Genomic DNA, 16,381 nt, shown 5'->3' on the forward strand with positions numbered 1-16,381 from the left:
TGAGTACGACATCCATCAGATGGGACTGTGGAAACCTTGGGCACCTTTTGATAAGAGCAGGCTAATGCCGATGCCAGGTTTCTCCCCACCCTTCCTTTCCCATCTATCTCTAATGGGGCAAATGACCTTAGCTGTCAGTGCCCTCCCCTAAAACTACAACTACTACCTGTATAATTATCCTTCACTTCATAGGGTTTACATACTTTTGAGTGGGCAAAGTATCAAGTATAATCAGCTGAAAAGTGTTTCAATCATGGAAATAATACTGAACAGCCATTTTCATTAGATGACGTTGGATAACAGATGCTGATGTTTTCAACTCATTCTTGATTAAATACAACCACTATTTTTGTAGCAGTATGGCTCATAATTTGAATATTTGCTAAATTTGCATACATTTTTCTTCAGAGATAATCAAATTTAAGATAAGAGCCAACGGTCATTATTATTACTTCAATGAAAACTCGATCTAATTTTGAAGAAGGCAGGTTGCCAAAGGAGCTCTCAATTTTTTGCAACATCCTTTCTAGTTAACTCTTCAAGTTAAATTCTCCCATAGTGGCATCAATACTAAATGAAATTTGCATTTTCTCTGCTTGGACCCAGAAGACTACATCCACCTACTTGATGGCAGTTAATGTTATAATACAGAGTGCCAATATATTTTGTACATTTGCACAATTGATACCCAATTTTTTTAAACAAATTAGCTTTTGAATAAATTATTTCAAAAGAACAAATTTGGCAACAACTGACTTTGATAGGCAAGATGATCAAGGTAAAAATTATCAGAACATAGGATAATCCTCAACAATAGTAAATTTTCAGATACCCTAGTTATCAATAAGACAATAATGCAATTATGGGAAAAAATTATAGAATTGATGGTGATTTAAAATAAGACAGTGAATGATAAAGGAACCAAAAAGCTATACGATGAATGTACAAGGACCATGCCTTTTCCTTTGAAAGGGAAATTGGTTTAAGGGGATTTAAGCTATCCACTTAAGGGGAACTCAGCTATCCACTGTTATCATTGGGTTAGACCTCTCTCCAATACTGAGCATGGCAATGAGTTTTCTTCCCGTTTTCTTCACCAGGGCTTGAATTCATGCAACTATCACCTCTGCTAAACCCTGCCTCTCTTAGGGTAGTTTTCAGGAGAAGCCTCTCTGGGACTTCAATGCACATCCTACAGTATAATATCACCGCACAGCATTTTTGCCGAGAAGATTACAATCACTGCCTTACTATGGCATACATACAGGCCTGTATTTGTCACAATATGCTACTCAATATTGAATATTATGGTCAAACTTCATTAGTTAGCATAAAATCACAAATACATTAATAGCCAAAGAAATTGAGTCACAATTGAAGAATCTGTTTAACATAGCTGTTAATTCCTCCACAAATATTTCTAAATATATTTGGAAAATATATAAATTACATAAAATACTTTGGAACAGTAGAATTTAAATGCATAGGGCACATATTATATGGCCTGTCCATCACCAGTGCCTAGACTACTTAACATGCAAGTATATCACAGAGAAAAACATTATGCATGTTGGTTAATTAATGCCTATTCCCAAGGATTAAACACAACTATAATCATTTGCCTTTATAATAAAGCATTGGAAAAATTCCTCTGCTTTTATTGACCAAGGAGAAAATGAACTTAGAGATCACCATATTTGGTAGCTTCATGACTACATAGTTGTCATGAAAATCTGGTTCTTATGTAAATGTTTAATTTCACGTATGGCACATATTTTACCATGCATCTCTGATGTAAATCACGGCATCATTTAGTCCAGTATTATAAACCATAAAAGAGGATCAGTAATCCATTTTCTTCACAGGCACTTCCATTTGAGCTAAAGCTATTATGTAGTTACTATTTATGCTTAAGAGTAGCCTGGACTGTCTTTTAAAACCTATGGTATATATTTACAAGGAAAATGGATTAACTATTGCAAAATTGGATGTTCAGTTCACAATTCAACAGAAATAATAAGTCTTTTTTTTTGTTACTCTGGAAGGCAACTATTACTCTAAATTATAACCAATAGAATAGGTATTTGGTGATAGAAATGAAAGAAAGACATAATAAACTACATTAGCCAAGCTTAATGTGGTTAGATAAGCCTCTATAAACTTACAGTTGCAATTAAACATCACCAAACATGCTATATGTAACCTACATTTGTAATGGTGGTGACCCCAAGTCTCCATCTGAACGGGTAATTGACCTTGCCATGGGAGAAAAATCACAAGGATTATAAATTAATATAATGCAAAATTAATATGCATTAAATAAAATCATAAAAATAAACAAACTTAAAAAAGTAAATAAATAAAATCAGAGCATAATGTAAGTTTTAAAATCATATACTCACTGCTGCACAGTATGCATTACTTTACTAGAAGTGTCTCTAAGATTCTTGAGGAAGCTCCCAGCTCCACCTCGAAGAGATGAGAAAAGACTGCCACTTGCTGCATTTGCTATGACACCTGAGTGAGCTGGGGGAACTGGAGGGGGCTGATGCTGGGGTGATGGGTGGTGCATGGCTGCTGCCGGATGCGCATTAGGATGGGGAGGTGGCCCACGGTTGGGGAGCTGGGGACTGGGTGGGCCTGGGCGTGGGGGTGGAGGGTGAGGAGGCGTAGGTCTTGGAGGGCGCTGTGGTGACCTCCTATCTGGGCAGTTGGCTGATTCCGCAGCACTGGAACCAAAACCAAGCTGTGCTGATGGTGCTCCAGCAGGAGTGTGGACTGAAACATAGAATTTAACAGAGAGGATTCTTTGATAAAATAAAATACAAGCCATGCAATAAGAAATCAGTAAGAATTTCAACACATGGTTTGTGTAAAAAGTATCGGAAAAAGTTTTGGAAAAATAGATTTATTTCAAATATTGCTACAATGCCTCAAAATTTTTCAAAGTTCATCTCTTGAGCACCAATGCACTTTTGACATCGGCTTTTACAAGACTCGAGACTCCCTGGTAGGTGTATTCTGGCAGGTCCTTAATGGTACATGCACAAGGTTCTTTGATGGCACTTAGGGCTCCATGGTAGTGTCCTTTGAGGGAGGATTTCATTTTTGGGAACAGGAAATAGTCTACTGGTGCCAAGTCAGGACTGTAGGGGGGTTGGGGAATCATCCCGAGGCCATTGCAGAGGGTCTTTGCAAGCACACACTCAACTCTGCTCTTAGTCTTCCGTCAAAGCCTTCAAAATGAGTTTAGCAGAGATCTTTCGCACCACCAAATTTTCAGAGATAATGGTGAGATCTTATCCATGCCATAACAATCTGCGATCATGCGCACAATTAACGGATGGTTTGAATTCAGTACTTCATGCACAAGTCAGGAAATAATTGTTACCAATACTTTTTATACAAATTTTGTATATCAAGCAAGCATTTCCATTAATAATTCCCCTGTCACAAACATGACAGGAAAGAATGAAAATTTTCCATTGCCATTTTGGGAAAAAAGTGCAATCCTGCATATATTTAATTTTTACCTACCACCATTTAAATTTTTAACAAAATTTAAACAAAGGTTGAAACAAACTTGCATTATTCCATTCGTCAAAACCCAATACTGTGGTTAACTTACCACCTCTATGAATGTGCAAGGAATACAATACTGTATGTGAACGTTCAGACTTATCATGGAATTAAAGTGCATTTATCTTCAGGGTAAATTTGCCAATAAGCAAAAGAAGCTATGATAATTCATTATGTTTATCTCTGATAAATAATCTTCGATTCGTATACTTTTTATGCATTTTTACATTTTTGTCATGATGTTATTAATGCATTTGAAATCATTATGCAATAGCACCAATGGTGCTACTTACAGTAATACATGTTAAACATGAATGAAATGCACTGTAAATGCAAAACTGTTTTTCAATTAGTTTTTTTGGGAAAAACATTAAATTAAATAAACAAAAAAATATGAAACTGCACTTAATCATCAACATATTCAAGTACTTTACACCAATGTCCCATAAAATGATCATACAATACTCAGAAATACAACAGCATTTATAAAATCAATCGTTGACATTTTATTTCCTATTAAAACATTATGAGAAAGTGTCATTTAATTAATAGCAATTAATTGTGGCTTAGGATTAAGTGTATTCTGACCCCAGGTCTTTGGAAAATTTTAACAGGCAAATTTAACAATACTTTTGAAAAAACAGATTATTTATCAATGTTTGACAGAATATTAAAATACTTCTTTGGTTCATTCTCTGCACTGAAATGCATGTTCTAAACTGCCTGACAGAGCATACCTTGAAATAATATACATATTAAGTAAATTTTTTTAATTGGATATGTACATATAACATTAAGATTTTAAAAGATTATATATGTTCCCTCTTTTGATAGCACATGGACATTTGTAAAATCTAAAAATATTCTGAGCAATTAAAAATTAACTTCAAGTTAATATGGCTCCTCTATAGGGTGTAGAGTTCTTGAATTCAATGTATTTATGATGACCAAGCAGAATTTAAAAGAGAATAAGTTACCTGGACTGCTGGTATCAATGCGTTTCCCTTCCAGCTTTACAGGCTCCCTCTGAGATATGCCATGTGTCTCTGCAATTGCAGCCAGTCGCTCCAGGATATCAGCTACTGTCATTCTTTGGGCTGGATTAACTTTGAGTGCTCCACCTAATGAGAATTATAATTTCCATGCTCAATAACTCAGTGCTAACGATATGTATTAAATTGCACTCATAGGAATATCTGTATAATACAGGGTGTCCTTCAAATCTGTATCATCAAAAGATTTCGATTATAAAGTGAGCTTTAATGGCAGGAAATATGACTATAACGTGGTATGCTTAAAATCCACATACCATTTTTAAGTTTCAATCATTTCTGAAGGCATGCAAATGGTATCTTAAGGATTCCTCTGACAACATTTATCACATATTTATCAGCAATAAGCACCATTGATTCCACCTAGAGTTATATTATGACATAGGAAAGAGTTCCCTAGGCAATGTGTTCAAGTTGATTGCTTTTAACTGGCTATAACTAACTCAAGCTGTAATTCACATACTCAGTACAATCATTTTTTTATGCTGACTTGAAAATGACTTCACTAAATTATCTAAGCATGCCACGCAAAATGATTTTCTGTTGAAACACTAGGTTAGTAAGCAGTGGAAAATTAAGAAAAAGTGGTACTTACCAATCAATGACAGAGTTAAAAATACAGAAATATACTCACGGATTATCTCATGGTACCATATGTATTTGCCATCATTTGGTGGTATGGTATAATTTCCATTCATTATCCTTAATTTTGCAGAATCTTCAAATGGATGTTTCACAAAACATATCATGTAGAGAACACATCCTAATGCCCATATATCTGCAGCAACAGTAATTGGGTAATTACTCCATGTGTCAACCATTTCAGGAGCTCTGTACATGGGAGTTGTAAACCTGGACATCTGAAAAAATATTAAGAAAAGAAAGGTGATTCCCAAGAATATCATTCCTTTGAAGTGATTGGACCTATAATTATACACATAGATTTCATAGAATAATAAATGTGGCATGGCTACGAGTACCTACATGATACCAAAAGATAAGCCGAGTAATTGGACTGAGAAAGTACACATTAAAAGTACAGTCAGGTTTCATAACAAATAATACAAGCATTCAATCAATTTTTATTAAGTTTTTCCTTTCTCTTTATCCAATACCAGGAACCCTAATGAACATTCACCCATTCCTTGATGGCTCCTAAACATTCAAAATTTTTCAGTCTAGATGGCTGCACATGTTTAGAATAAATAATTCAACTGTAAAAGCTTTCTTCTATTCTGGTTCATGTGAATGAAGTATAATAATAAATTACTAGAGATGCTACCAAGAGCATGGAAAAATAAATCAGATCATCATTCATATATGAAAATATTTTTTTAGCAAATGATAATTTAAAAAAATTTTTCATTTCCTTTGAAGGCTTCTGTGAAGTCATAAGACTCCTGCCTACCCTGTAATATTATCTGCACTATGTTGTACTGTACTTTTCAATTTATTTCTCCATAAAGAAATGAAATTAATTTTTTTCAAGGTAAATGTGAGTATTAATATCAATTGTTTACTTGGAAAAACATGAAATACCTCATCTTCGAGGCAAGATCGTTGATTAGCAGACCATGATGGATCTGGATAGTAAGATTTAAGGGTGGCACTGCCAAAGTCACATAGTTTAATTGCACCATCTGCTCCAATCAGCAAATTCTCAATCTGTGAGTAAAATACAATAAAGAAAACATAATAATTAACATTACAACATGTATTAAGCAGCCATTCAAACTTTAAAAATAATCCAATGGCACAATTTAAACTTGGTAGACATTTCCCATCATATGTGAACTAATCAAAAACAGCACAATCACTATTTGTATTTTACCGGTGAGCTTTTGAGTACCATCAAACTATCTTAAAACCTACTCATTATTTCAAATCATTGTGTCCACATATTTGCTACTTCAAAGAGAAAGTTCATGCGACATCACTGTAAGCTATGACACAGTAAGTGACTTTGAGCATTCTGAATAGTACCGTCCACTGTGAGTTAAATGTTATTAAGGTAAGAAAGCAGCTTTGGATTTAGGCCAAAGACCTACTGACTTGACTCAGCCTCTCTCACTTGAAATTTGGATGAGTCTTACGCCCATATATATGCAACTCTTACTTACATTGCATACTAAAATATTTAGCACATAATATGTAAATGCATTTGGTGTCTTGCAATGAAGAATTTGCCTAAATTACATTATTGGCTATCAAAAATGCAATTTGATATCTTCAAATAAGCCTGCACTTTTTTAGTTTCTCAGAGAAAGTATATTCTTTTCTTTCAATCCCTTAAAATAGAGATACATGAAAATTTCCTAGAATGCTATTCATTTACAAATTTTTATGAATTTTCTGTATTTTTCAGCATTTAGAGCATCATTAAACAACAGCTTACAAAATAAGAGTTGGAAGCTGGAAGTATGGTGATTATAAAAAAAACATTTACAGTACTGATAACATTAGAAGCATATACATTGTCACACACACAGCGAAAGAAATCATCCAAAAATTGTTAGCACAGACCTATCCTCTATGAGCTAACTGTCAGATTCTTAAGTCTTAAATAAGAGGACTGTTTAACAAGCATGTACATGTCACCTTCTAGTGGGTAGTTTACAATTCAATATGTTCAGTAAACAGCAAATGATTCATGTCATTAGATGCATATAGCTAATAGAGATTAGACTACCTAATTTGATTCCTGTACATCAGGTTCATTAATAATATAGGATGAGACTATGCAATCTTCCTGTATTAATTACTGAGTGCATAGTTTAAACAATGTTGTGGTCTAAGCAAATTGGCAACATATATGACTTAAGATTTTGTAAATGCATTCCCACCACATGCAAATATGGTGGGATTTAAAAAATCTATTTCTATTTAACTGACCTGAAAAAATGCCAATATGTACTTCCTAAGTTCCCCAAATTGAAAAATTATTTGATTTATTTAAGAGGTGACAGACACCGACAGTTATAATCCCATGTCTCACAGGCATTAGAAAATTTAGGAGCATGGGACTAGAATGAAAAATATGGGGATCGAGATGGTGCGGGGGCTAACGTACTGGCTTCCCACCCTGAGGGCACGGGTTCAAATCCCGGCGGTGTTGAATATTTTTCAGAGGTATCTCGATCCCTACTTGAGGTGCTTTGTGGAGGGCACTTTGAGTGAGTACGCCGTCCGTCGGATGGGACGTTAAGCCGCGGACCCCTTGGCGCCTTTCGTAAAGAGTAGGCTAATGCCGACGCCGGGTTTCTCTCCACCCTTCATCCTTTCCTGTCCTTCCCCTATGGCGCAAATGACCTTAGCTGTCGGTCGCCTCCCCTCAAAACTACTACTACTATGAAAAATATAATACAGTAGTGGCTCCGTCATAAACACTATATTATCAAAACCATTTCCCCCACTTGGGATGATTAATTGATAATTAATTTCAATGTTTAGAAGCACCAAGTGAATCCTTAGTTATCGCAATTGACCAGTAAATAGATATGGACTGACTCTGACAGAAACAATTATTTTTGTAATTACATTTGTTATTCACACAATTAACAGTTGACTCATCTGAAAGCATCCTTTTCACATACTCTAAATAAAATCCTTAAGACATAGTAACATGAGCTATGAATTTTATTATTCCTTTTCCATTTTTATACGATTTGCTCTTAGGTAAATATGCACAAATGTTTTTTTGAGAAAAAGGTGAATATTCAAAATTGCCGCAGCAAAAATAATATTTCTATCAACAGAAAAAATACCCAAAAACTCATTTTGAGATATAAGTATAAGACCCATGACCCATTCTTTCCAGGGCCAGTCCCTCCAGCAGAGATAGTGGACATGGAAATAGGCAATAAGTGGAAATTCACATGACTTGCCAAGATTATAACTGACATGAATACTTCTTACATACCTTTAAATCACGGTGTATTATTGGAGGTGTCTGATTGTGCATATGCTGCACAGATTTGCAAACTTGCCAAAATACACGACATACTTCTTCTGGGGTGAGAGGACCATTTCGAACTCGCAGAACATCTACCAAGCTACCACCTGGAAGCATGAAATAGAATAAATAAATATTTTTACTTAAGAATTCCAATGGTAATAGGAAGTAAAAAAATTAACTTTTTATAAACTTGATATGCATGAACAGAATGAATAGGAATGGAAATAATTAATATAATTAACCTCATAAAAACCCGTCATTTTCTTTTCATGTATCTCACAATTCAGTCAACATAAAAATGGAATCAGGAAATCAAACACAACCTCTGAACTCATTACCTTAAACTTAAACACTAAATCAAAAAAATGTATTTAACCAAATACAATAACCTATATGCAAATTTCATGAGATTAATTGTTAGTCTATGCTTGCATTATATTCATCTGAATTTTATTTCATGCTGAATATTTTACGTGAGCTGCTCAACATGTGAAGAAAAGAGATGACTATTGAGCTTATTTTATTCTAGGTTGAATAATGCCCGGAATCAAAATTAAAATATCCAGTGATTCCCCACATTTCACTTTTGATACATCTCAACCTGTTTCAACACTTCCATGCCACTATCCACAGATCTACAAATGTACTTCTGCACAGGAGTACATTTGCAGACCTCTTCATAATGACGTGGAAGTGTCAAAAAAGGATGAGGTATAATAAAGTAGTCTATAAATTAAAATGTATTTTTATTTTTCACTTAAGCCAACATTCTACAGAAATAATTTGCCTTCATAACAACATCACTTCTTCCACGCTTTATTTTAAATAATGCCTCCGATTTGGGGAGCATTTTATATACATTTTAAATATCATACCATAAATATCTTAAAACATGCAGGCATTGTACACAGATAATTGAACACCATTACCAATTACAACAATGATTTTGCATCTTTTGAATTACAAAAAATTAAAAATTATTTATTCAATGATTGCACATTTTCCAAGTCGTTTGTTCACTCAATTATGACATACATAAGTATTAGTCTATTGGCAGTTCTTGCACCAGGTATCTGCATGTAGATATATAGAAAAGGCATATTTTACCTATTACTCATCTAATGAAGGCAAAGCTTAGATGCAAACAGTCCGTACAGCTTTACTGACATAAGATTATTTAATATCAGCATGCTGATACAAATAATTCTAAACGACACTGCCCACAGGATTTGATATTTAACCATTCAAATTTCAGCAGGCAGGTTTTGATGGGCATATTAGCACTAATACTGAATACAAACACATGTATGTATGTACTTATGAACATGAAGTGAAGGAGGATACCATATTTTGGAGTTCAGCTAACAAACATGAGACTTAAGTTCCTTAAAATATGCAAAAATGAGAAAGGTTAGCCAAAGGCAGCTGAATGTCAACAGGAGACTTAATTGATATAATGCCCTGACCACAATACCATTCAGTTACAATAGCTTCTAAATGGCTTTCCATTACCACTTAGAGCGTTCATTTATAACAACTGGATCAGAGGCCCATTTGGATTAATGGCTATTTGCAATTTTCAGATAAATTAAATCACAGAAGAGGGATTTAAAAGTGATCAAGGGCCATGGCCCTCCCCCTTTAAGAGTATACATGGGTAGGCCCAGAAGTACCCGGCCTGACCTAGAGATGGTGGTAGTTGTTTGAAAAATATCACTGGATTGGAAAGTATGGAATCTATAAAGCATATGTTTCAAGTTTACAGGTGCCACTTTTTTTAGTAATTGTTTGGCAGCCATCAATAGCAAACGTTTTCAGTGAATTTCCAGAAATGGAGAAAATTAGTCATCGTCGGATACAATACTTTTATTTGAAAGGCCTCAACTCAACCAATATAAAAGCTGAACTGGGTTTTACTCCGGGAGAGTCTGCTCCTTTGTTTACAACAGTAAAATAATGGGTAGCAGAGTTTAAACGAGGCTGTAAGAGCTGACAAGACGAGCATCGCATCGGTCAAACAAATGAAGTGGCAACTCCAGAAACGGTAAAGAAAATCCACAAAGTGATATTGGATGATCGTGGACTGAAAGTGCACGAGCTAGCAGACATATTTGGCAATTAAAAAAGAATGGTACATCGCATATTCACTGAAAATTTGGACATGAGAAAGCTGTGTGCAAGATGGGTGCCACGTTTACTTACACTCAACCAAAACTAGTGTTGTGAATATGTTTCAATTGAGTGTTCAGGAAACTTTCACAGCAACAAATCAGAATTTTTGCGATTAATGAAACATGGGCCCATTGCTTCACACCCGAGACAAAAGAACAATCAAAACAATTGATTCAAAAGGGACAACCGGCTCAAAAGGAGGGGAAGAAAATTTCATCAGCAGTCAAGGTCATGGCATCAGTTTTTTGGGATGCGCGTGGGATAATTTTCATTGACTATCTTGAAAAAGGAAACACTATCAACGGCGAGTATTATGCGAACTTATTGCAATGTTTGAGCAAAGAAATCAAGCAAAAGCAGCCTCATCTGGCTAAGAAGAAAGTGTTGTTTCATCAAGACAAGGTACCAGCTCACAAATCTGTTATTGCAATAGCCAAAATTCATGAATTAAAGTTTGAATTGCCACTTTATGCACCCTATTCACCAGATTTAGCATCCTCAGATTATTTTCTGTTCACAAACTTGAAAAAATTTTTTCAAGTTTGTGAACAGAATTGTGTCAAGTGTGTGAAGTTTTTTCAAGTTCAAATCAAAGATTTTTCAACCGTGAAGAAGTGATGTCGGCAGTGGATGGCTATTTCAAGGAGCAAGACATTTCTTATTATAAAAAGGGTACTGAACTTATTGAACATTGCTAGGAGAAGTATATACGGCTGAAAGAAGGTTATGTCAGAAATAAATATATTTTTCCCCAAAATATTTGTGTTTTCTTTGATGGGCTGGGTACTTATGGGATGAACCCTTGTATGCTTGCCTTTTTATGATTAGGAAATTTCAAAATAAATATTACTATCTGCTGCCTTACATTAAAAAAAATTATACAATGTAAGGTGGTACTCAAATGAGTGCAATTAGTTTCAAATTTAACATGATGTTTAATCTTCTTAGCACTTAAAGTTATCAATTTATTATTTTTCATGCATGAAATTACCCGCCCTCCTCTTCAAGGCTATCTAGATCGGCTACTGCTCTTGATTTAGTTCAGCATTAAGTGTAATAGATTTGGCCGAACTAAATTCAAATATCAACATCACAATGCTCTATGAAAGGAAAACATCTCATTACTGAGTAACTGAGCACTTATTTCACTATATCAAACAAACCATCATATCTCAAAATTATATCAAGCCCTGAAATCCATCACAATTAAAATAAAAATGTAAGTGAACAGTGATATATACCAAGTGTAGTGGATGAATAGATGCTATATTGATTCAGCTTACCCTTATCCAAATAATATATCATCAGGTCTAAATTTTAAATATAAAGAACATATAGATAAATTTGTCTCATAGAGATACATACAAATTACCAGCACTGTACAGCAGTGTTTGTCTCCAAAGGTTCTGTCAAACAAATAAAAATTCTTAGAAAATAAATAATTAGAACATGCAAAAGTATTTTTTTAATTTACTCTCTTTATTTTCTGTATCGCCAGTAACAATGTCTATGGTATGACATTGATGGCATTCTTTGACTGCTTTTCAATTACCGTATATTCCCATCGATAACGTGCACGTTATCCATACAAAAATGAAAATGCGCTTTATGTACCAAAATTTTAAAAATCCAAACAAAGACGTATTTTTACACACACACATCCGATATAGACGTATTTTTACACAAACTATGCATAATTTTTAGGCGCATATACATATGTATACACAGATGCACGGCATCTATACATGTTCAAGATAATTATGAAGCCCTGGGCGCGCGGGGTCTATACAAATTCATGATAACTACAAGCACCCGGGGTCTATTCAAATTCATGATAACTAACTACAAAGTTTGGGTGCGCGTTATACATAAGGTCCGCATTATCGATGGGAAAATACGGTAATTGACTTAAGTCTAACAGATGCAAACGAAAAAGAGCTAGGCATGGTAGGAGAAACATTAGCAGAAAATTTTAAAGAGGAGCAGATGCAGGCAATGCCAGATCAAAAAATGTAGAACGTATGAAGAGGGGAATATGCTGCGTAAATGATGTACATCAAGTAAACATACATAAAAATTTCAGATAGCATGAATAAAGAGAAGCTGCAAAACGTTTTATTGTAATAAAATTGTAATGGTATTCAAGTAGTAGTAGTATTTAGGGGAGGCAACCGACAGCTCAGGTCATTTGCTCCATAGGGGATGGACAGGAAAGGATGAAGAGTGGAGAGAAACCCGGCGTTGGCATTAGCCTACTCTTTACGAAAGGCGCCAAGGGGTCCACAGCTTAGCGTCCCATCCGACGGACGGCGTACTCACTCTAAGTGCCCTCCACAAAGCACCTCAAGTAGGGATCGAAATACCTTTGAAAAATATTCAACACCGCCGGGATTTGAACCCGGGCCCTCTGGGTGGGAAGCCAGTATGTTAGCACCATCTCCATGGTATTCAATGTAATATAAAGCTGGGGTCAGAAATGTAGCACCTTAGTTCTTAAGACCACCAGACATGGAATAGTTTTGTTCAACCAACACAAATTAACCTCCAACCATTAAGCTAATCTAATACTAATGCAACCATTAAAACCAACAACTAGTTTATTAGAAAAGAAAGTACATTCAACACTTCCACCAACTGCATAGAATAACATGTTGTGTCATGGTCACACACATTCCTAACATCATTTGATTTTAGGGACTACCTGAGTAACAAAATTATTATAATTCTAAATACCTTCTTTAATTATGGTCATTTAAATGAAAGGCATATTTAGTGGGCAGACACAACCTGTTCATTCAATACTTAGCAATATCACCATATGTTTCATTCTGATTGCAAGTCTTTCCTTTCCACAATTCTTGCTTTCCTTTCATTCTCATACAAAAGCCATGTTGTTCTTCATGGATTTTATATCTGCTTTCCCTGGTCAAAATTTCTCAGCAAAATTTTATCCGAAAACCCTTGCATACCAATTTTTATTTTATCTATTCACTGTTCCCATGCCAGCCCATGTTAACTGTAGCCTGACATTGCAACTCATCCAGAAACAAGTAATAGGTAAATCAAAAGGCCTGGGTTGTGAAACCTAGGTTAATACGTTCCGGAATTAACATGTTCTGAATAAATTTTAAAACAATGGATTTGACATCAATATTTTTTCGGAGAGTACTATTGAACAATATCCACAAAGAAAGATGTAATAATGAAATGGTGACATTAAAAGCAAAAATTTCTAAAAACATTTCTTCAAGCATGTTTAAAATTGCTTTCTAGGTTTCCATTCAATTCCTCAGAAGGTAGCTATCTAGGGCTGGCATGGAAAATGTGAGTATCACCTCAGTTAGTGCTAGTCTTCAGTGGTACTACATTTCTGATCCAATTTGAATTAGAGATTTTAGTGCGGCAATGTACATCATATCCCAGGGGAGGGATCCACTATGGGATGCTGTTGTCACCACTTTCAGGCTGTCAGGAGTGACCAAATATAAGCTCATAGAGAAATCTTTGGATGACAGGAACTGAATGTTTGAATTAATTCCATGGTACCCGACAAATTCATCATTAAACAGCTATATTCTTTCTAACAACAACAAGTCAAGGTCACCACATTTAATCAGGGCACTAGTGACCTATGAAACAATAATAAGTGTTTATCATCAAGCACTTAATTAGCATCCAAATAAAAATACATGATAATCATGTAGTATTATTAAAAGGCAGGGCAAGGAAAATATATTCTATCTTTTAGAACCTTTCAGCAGTGTGCTGTAAATGCTTACAATGAATTTCCAGTGCACCTAGACTGCAATTTTACCTATTTGAATAGGATTTATGAGATTGAAGAATAGCCTCCCAAATCCTAAACCCTCCCCATTCATTTGACTGTAATCAAATTAGTGTAAGAACAAAATTTCTTTAGAAAGCACCATTATTGGATTTTTACATGCCAGATACTAACTTAGCTCAAAAGAATGAGGAGGAATACAAACATTCAATTCTCTTGAGTGTGGAAAACGTTTATCATTAAATTCTTGATAGCAAGAAATGTAAATAGATGTAATAACCTCCTCAATTCAATGATTGGATGGTAATTGGAACAGAGTCAAATAAAGGCCACAGCATATTAATAGATGATAGATATATAATCTCATAGTTTATCTGAAAATTACTTTCACCTCATAAAACTCTACATTTTCAATGAGAGAAAAAGCTTCCACACACAAACTAATGTCGGCCATTTATTAGAGGCAAAGGAAGATAAGATTTTATTATTTAATGCAATGGAGGAGTTGATAGTTTCTTCTGATTAGAAATATTTTTTAATGTGAGAACGCACACAATTTTCAATAATAAACAAATGTGGAGTGAATCTCTCCTAAAATATAATTAAGTAATTAAATGAAATATGCTCATTATGTTATCAATATCTATGAACTTGAGCACATAAACAGCGGATAATAGTCAATAACAGAAGGTATTGTCACTAAGAGACCAAGAATGACACCTGAAAAAGGGGTGGAAAGGAAGGCGGAGTGTTAACATACGTTTACAAAATTTTATGTATAAACGATGCATAACCTAGGCTATCTTCATTTTAAGAACTAGTTACCGGTGAACTAATATTATTTATGGCTCTTAGATAAAGGTAATTTATACATATTTCATCTATTTTACCGTGTATAACAGAGGTACAGATTTTGATCAACGAACGAACATATCTCCTGAATAATTACTCTTATTCAAAAGTAGTTGCTAACTTAGCTAACACACGACCAGGCTAACATAATTTTAGCTTACCAATACTATTAGCATTTGTTCGATTGTCAACCTATTGTGCACACTCACCCACACAAAGTTCAGTCAGCACTAAGTACTCTGTCATTCCATGAGATGATTTGGTTTTGTCAATTTGGGATGCAGCGATGAACTGTATTACGTTAGGATTCCCAGATAATTTTTTCTAAAATAAATGAGACAAACGACATCCCATAATTAGAAAATCCAACTTATCCACTTTTTCATGATTAAGTCTATGTCGAAAATAGTTACCAGAATGCTTATTTCTTGAATAATGTTCTTATTAGTCTCTTCATCAGCTGCCATGAGTCTCTGCCAAAGTAAAGTCACCCTCCCATCATTCATTTGCAGTGCAAATAGTTGTCTTTATTCGTAACAATATTTCAAAAATTCACTCACCTTAAGTGCATATTCCTTTCCTGTCGTTATCTCCTGCGCAACAAAAACAAAGGCAAACCCACCTAAATAGGATGGAAAAAAGTGTTATTCAAAATCAACATGACGTTAAATACATTAAGCATTCGCAACAAATAGATCTGATTTTCACTGTTCAATTATTCTACAAGTAATCTGATGTATCAGCACTAAAATAAAAATATGCTATAATATAGAAACCTTCTGCGATGACTTTTTTGACCCGCAGTTTGGCACTGCCTATCTCTACCGTTTGCCCCACCAATTCATTATCTTGATTAGCAAAATTATTGTTGCTAAAATAGCCAAGAGCAGATTTAAAAAGTTCAGACATGATGATGGAATTGTCAAAGAGTATCACAAGGGAAACGCTAACTATGTCACCGCATATTAGTTCTCCATCGTTGACCTG

At 34.8% G+C, this 16,381-nt stretch overlaps 1 protein-coding gene across 3 annotated transcripts in view; it reads right to left on the reverse strand.

The window, feature by feature from the left end:
• aux (cyclin-G-associated kinase) overlaps positions 1-16,364 on the reverse strand; it is a 52,169-nt gene extending 35,805 nt beyond the window's left edge. For 2 of the 3 annotated variants that reach the window (XM_071588881.1, XM_071588879.1), the window contains exons 1-10: positions 16,171-16,364; positions 15,955-16,016; positions 15,808-15,867; positions 15,604-15,718; positions 8,551-8,690; positions 6,171-6,296; positions 5,266-5,491; positions 4,557-4,700; positions 2,403-2,778; positions 2,208-2,255 (exon numbers count right to left, since the gene is read on the reverse strand). In XM_071588881.1, coding sequence (XP_071444982.1) covers positions 2,208-2,255; positions 2,403-2,778; positions 4,557-4,700; positions 5,266-5,491; positions 6,171-6,296; positions 8,551-8,690; positions 15,604-15,718; positions 15,808-15,867; positions 15,955-16,016; positions 16,171-16,303 — 1,430 coding nt within the window. In that variant the 5' untranslated portion in view covers positions 16,304-16,364. The remainder of the gene's footprint in view (positions 1-2,207; positions 2,256-2,402; positions 2,779-4,556; positions 4,701-5,265; positions 5,492-6,170; positions 6,297-8,550; positions 8,691-15,603; positions 15,719-15,807; positions 15,868-15,954; positions 16,017-16,170) is intronic. The other variant, XM_071588880.1, reaches the window with a different exon arrangement.
• Positions 16,365-16,381: the final 17 nt, after the last annotated feature.

This window comes from Hetaerina americana, unplaced genomic scaffold (assembly GCF_022747635.1).
Source record: "Hetaerina americana unplaced genomic scaffold, ioHetAmer1.1.p SCAF_30, whole genome shotgun sequence".
Classification (NCBI taxonomy): domain Eukaryota; kingdom Metazoa; phylum Arthropoda; class Insecta; order Odonata; family Calopterygidae; genus Hetaerina; species Hetaerina americana.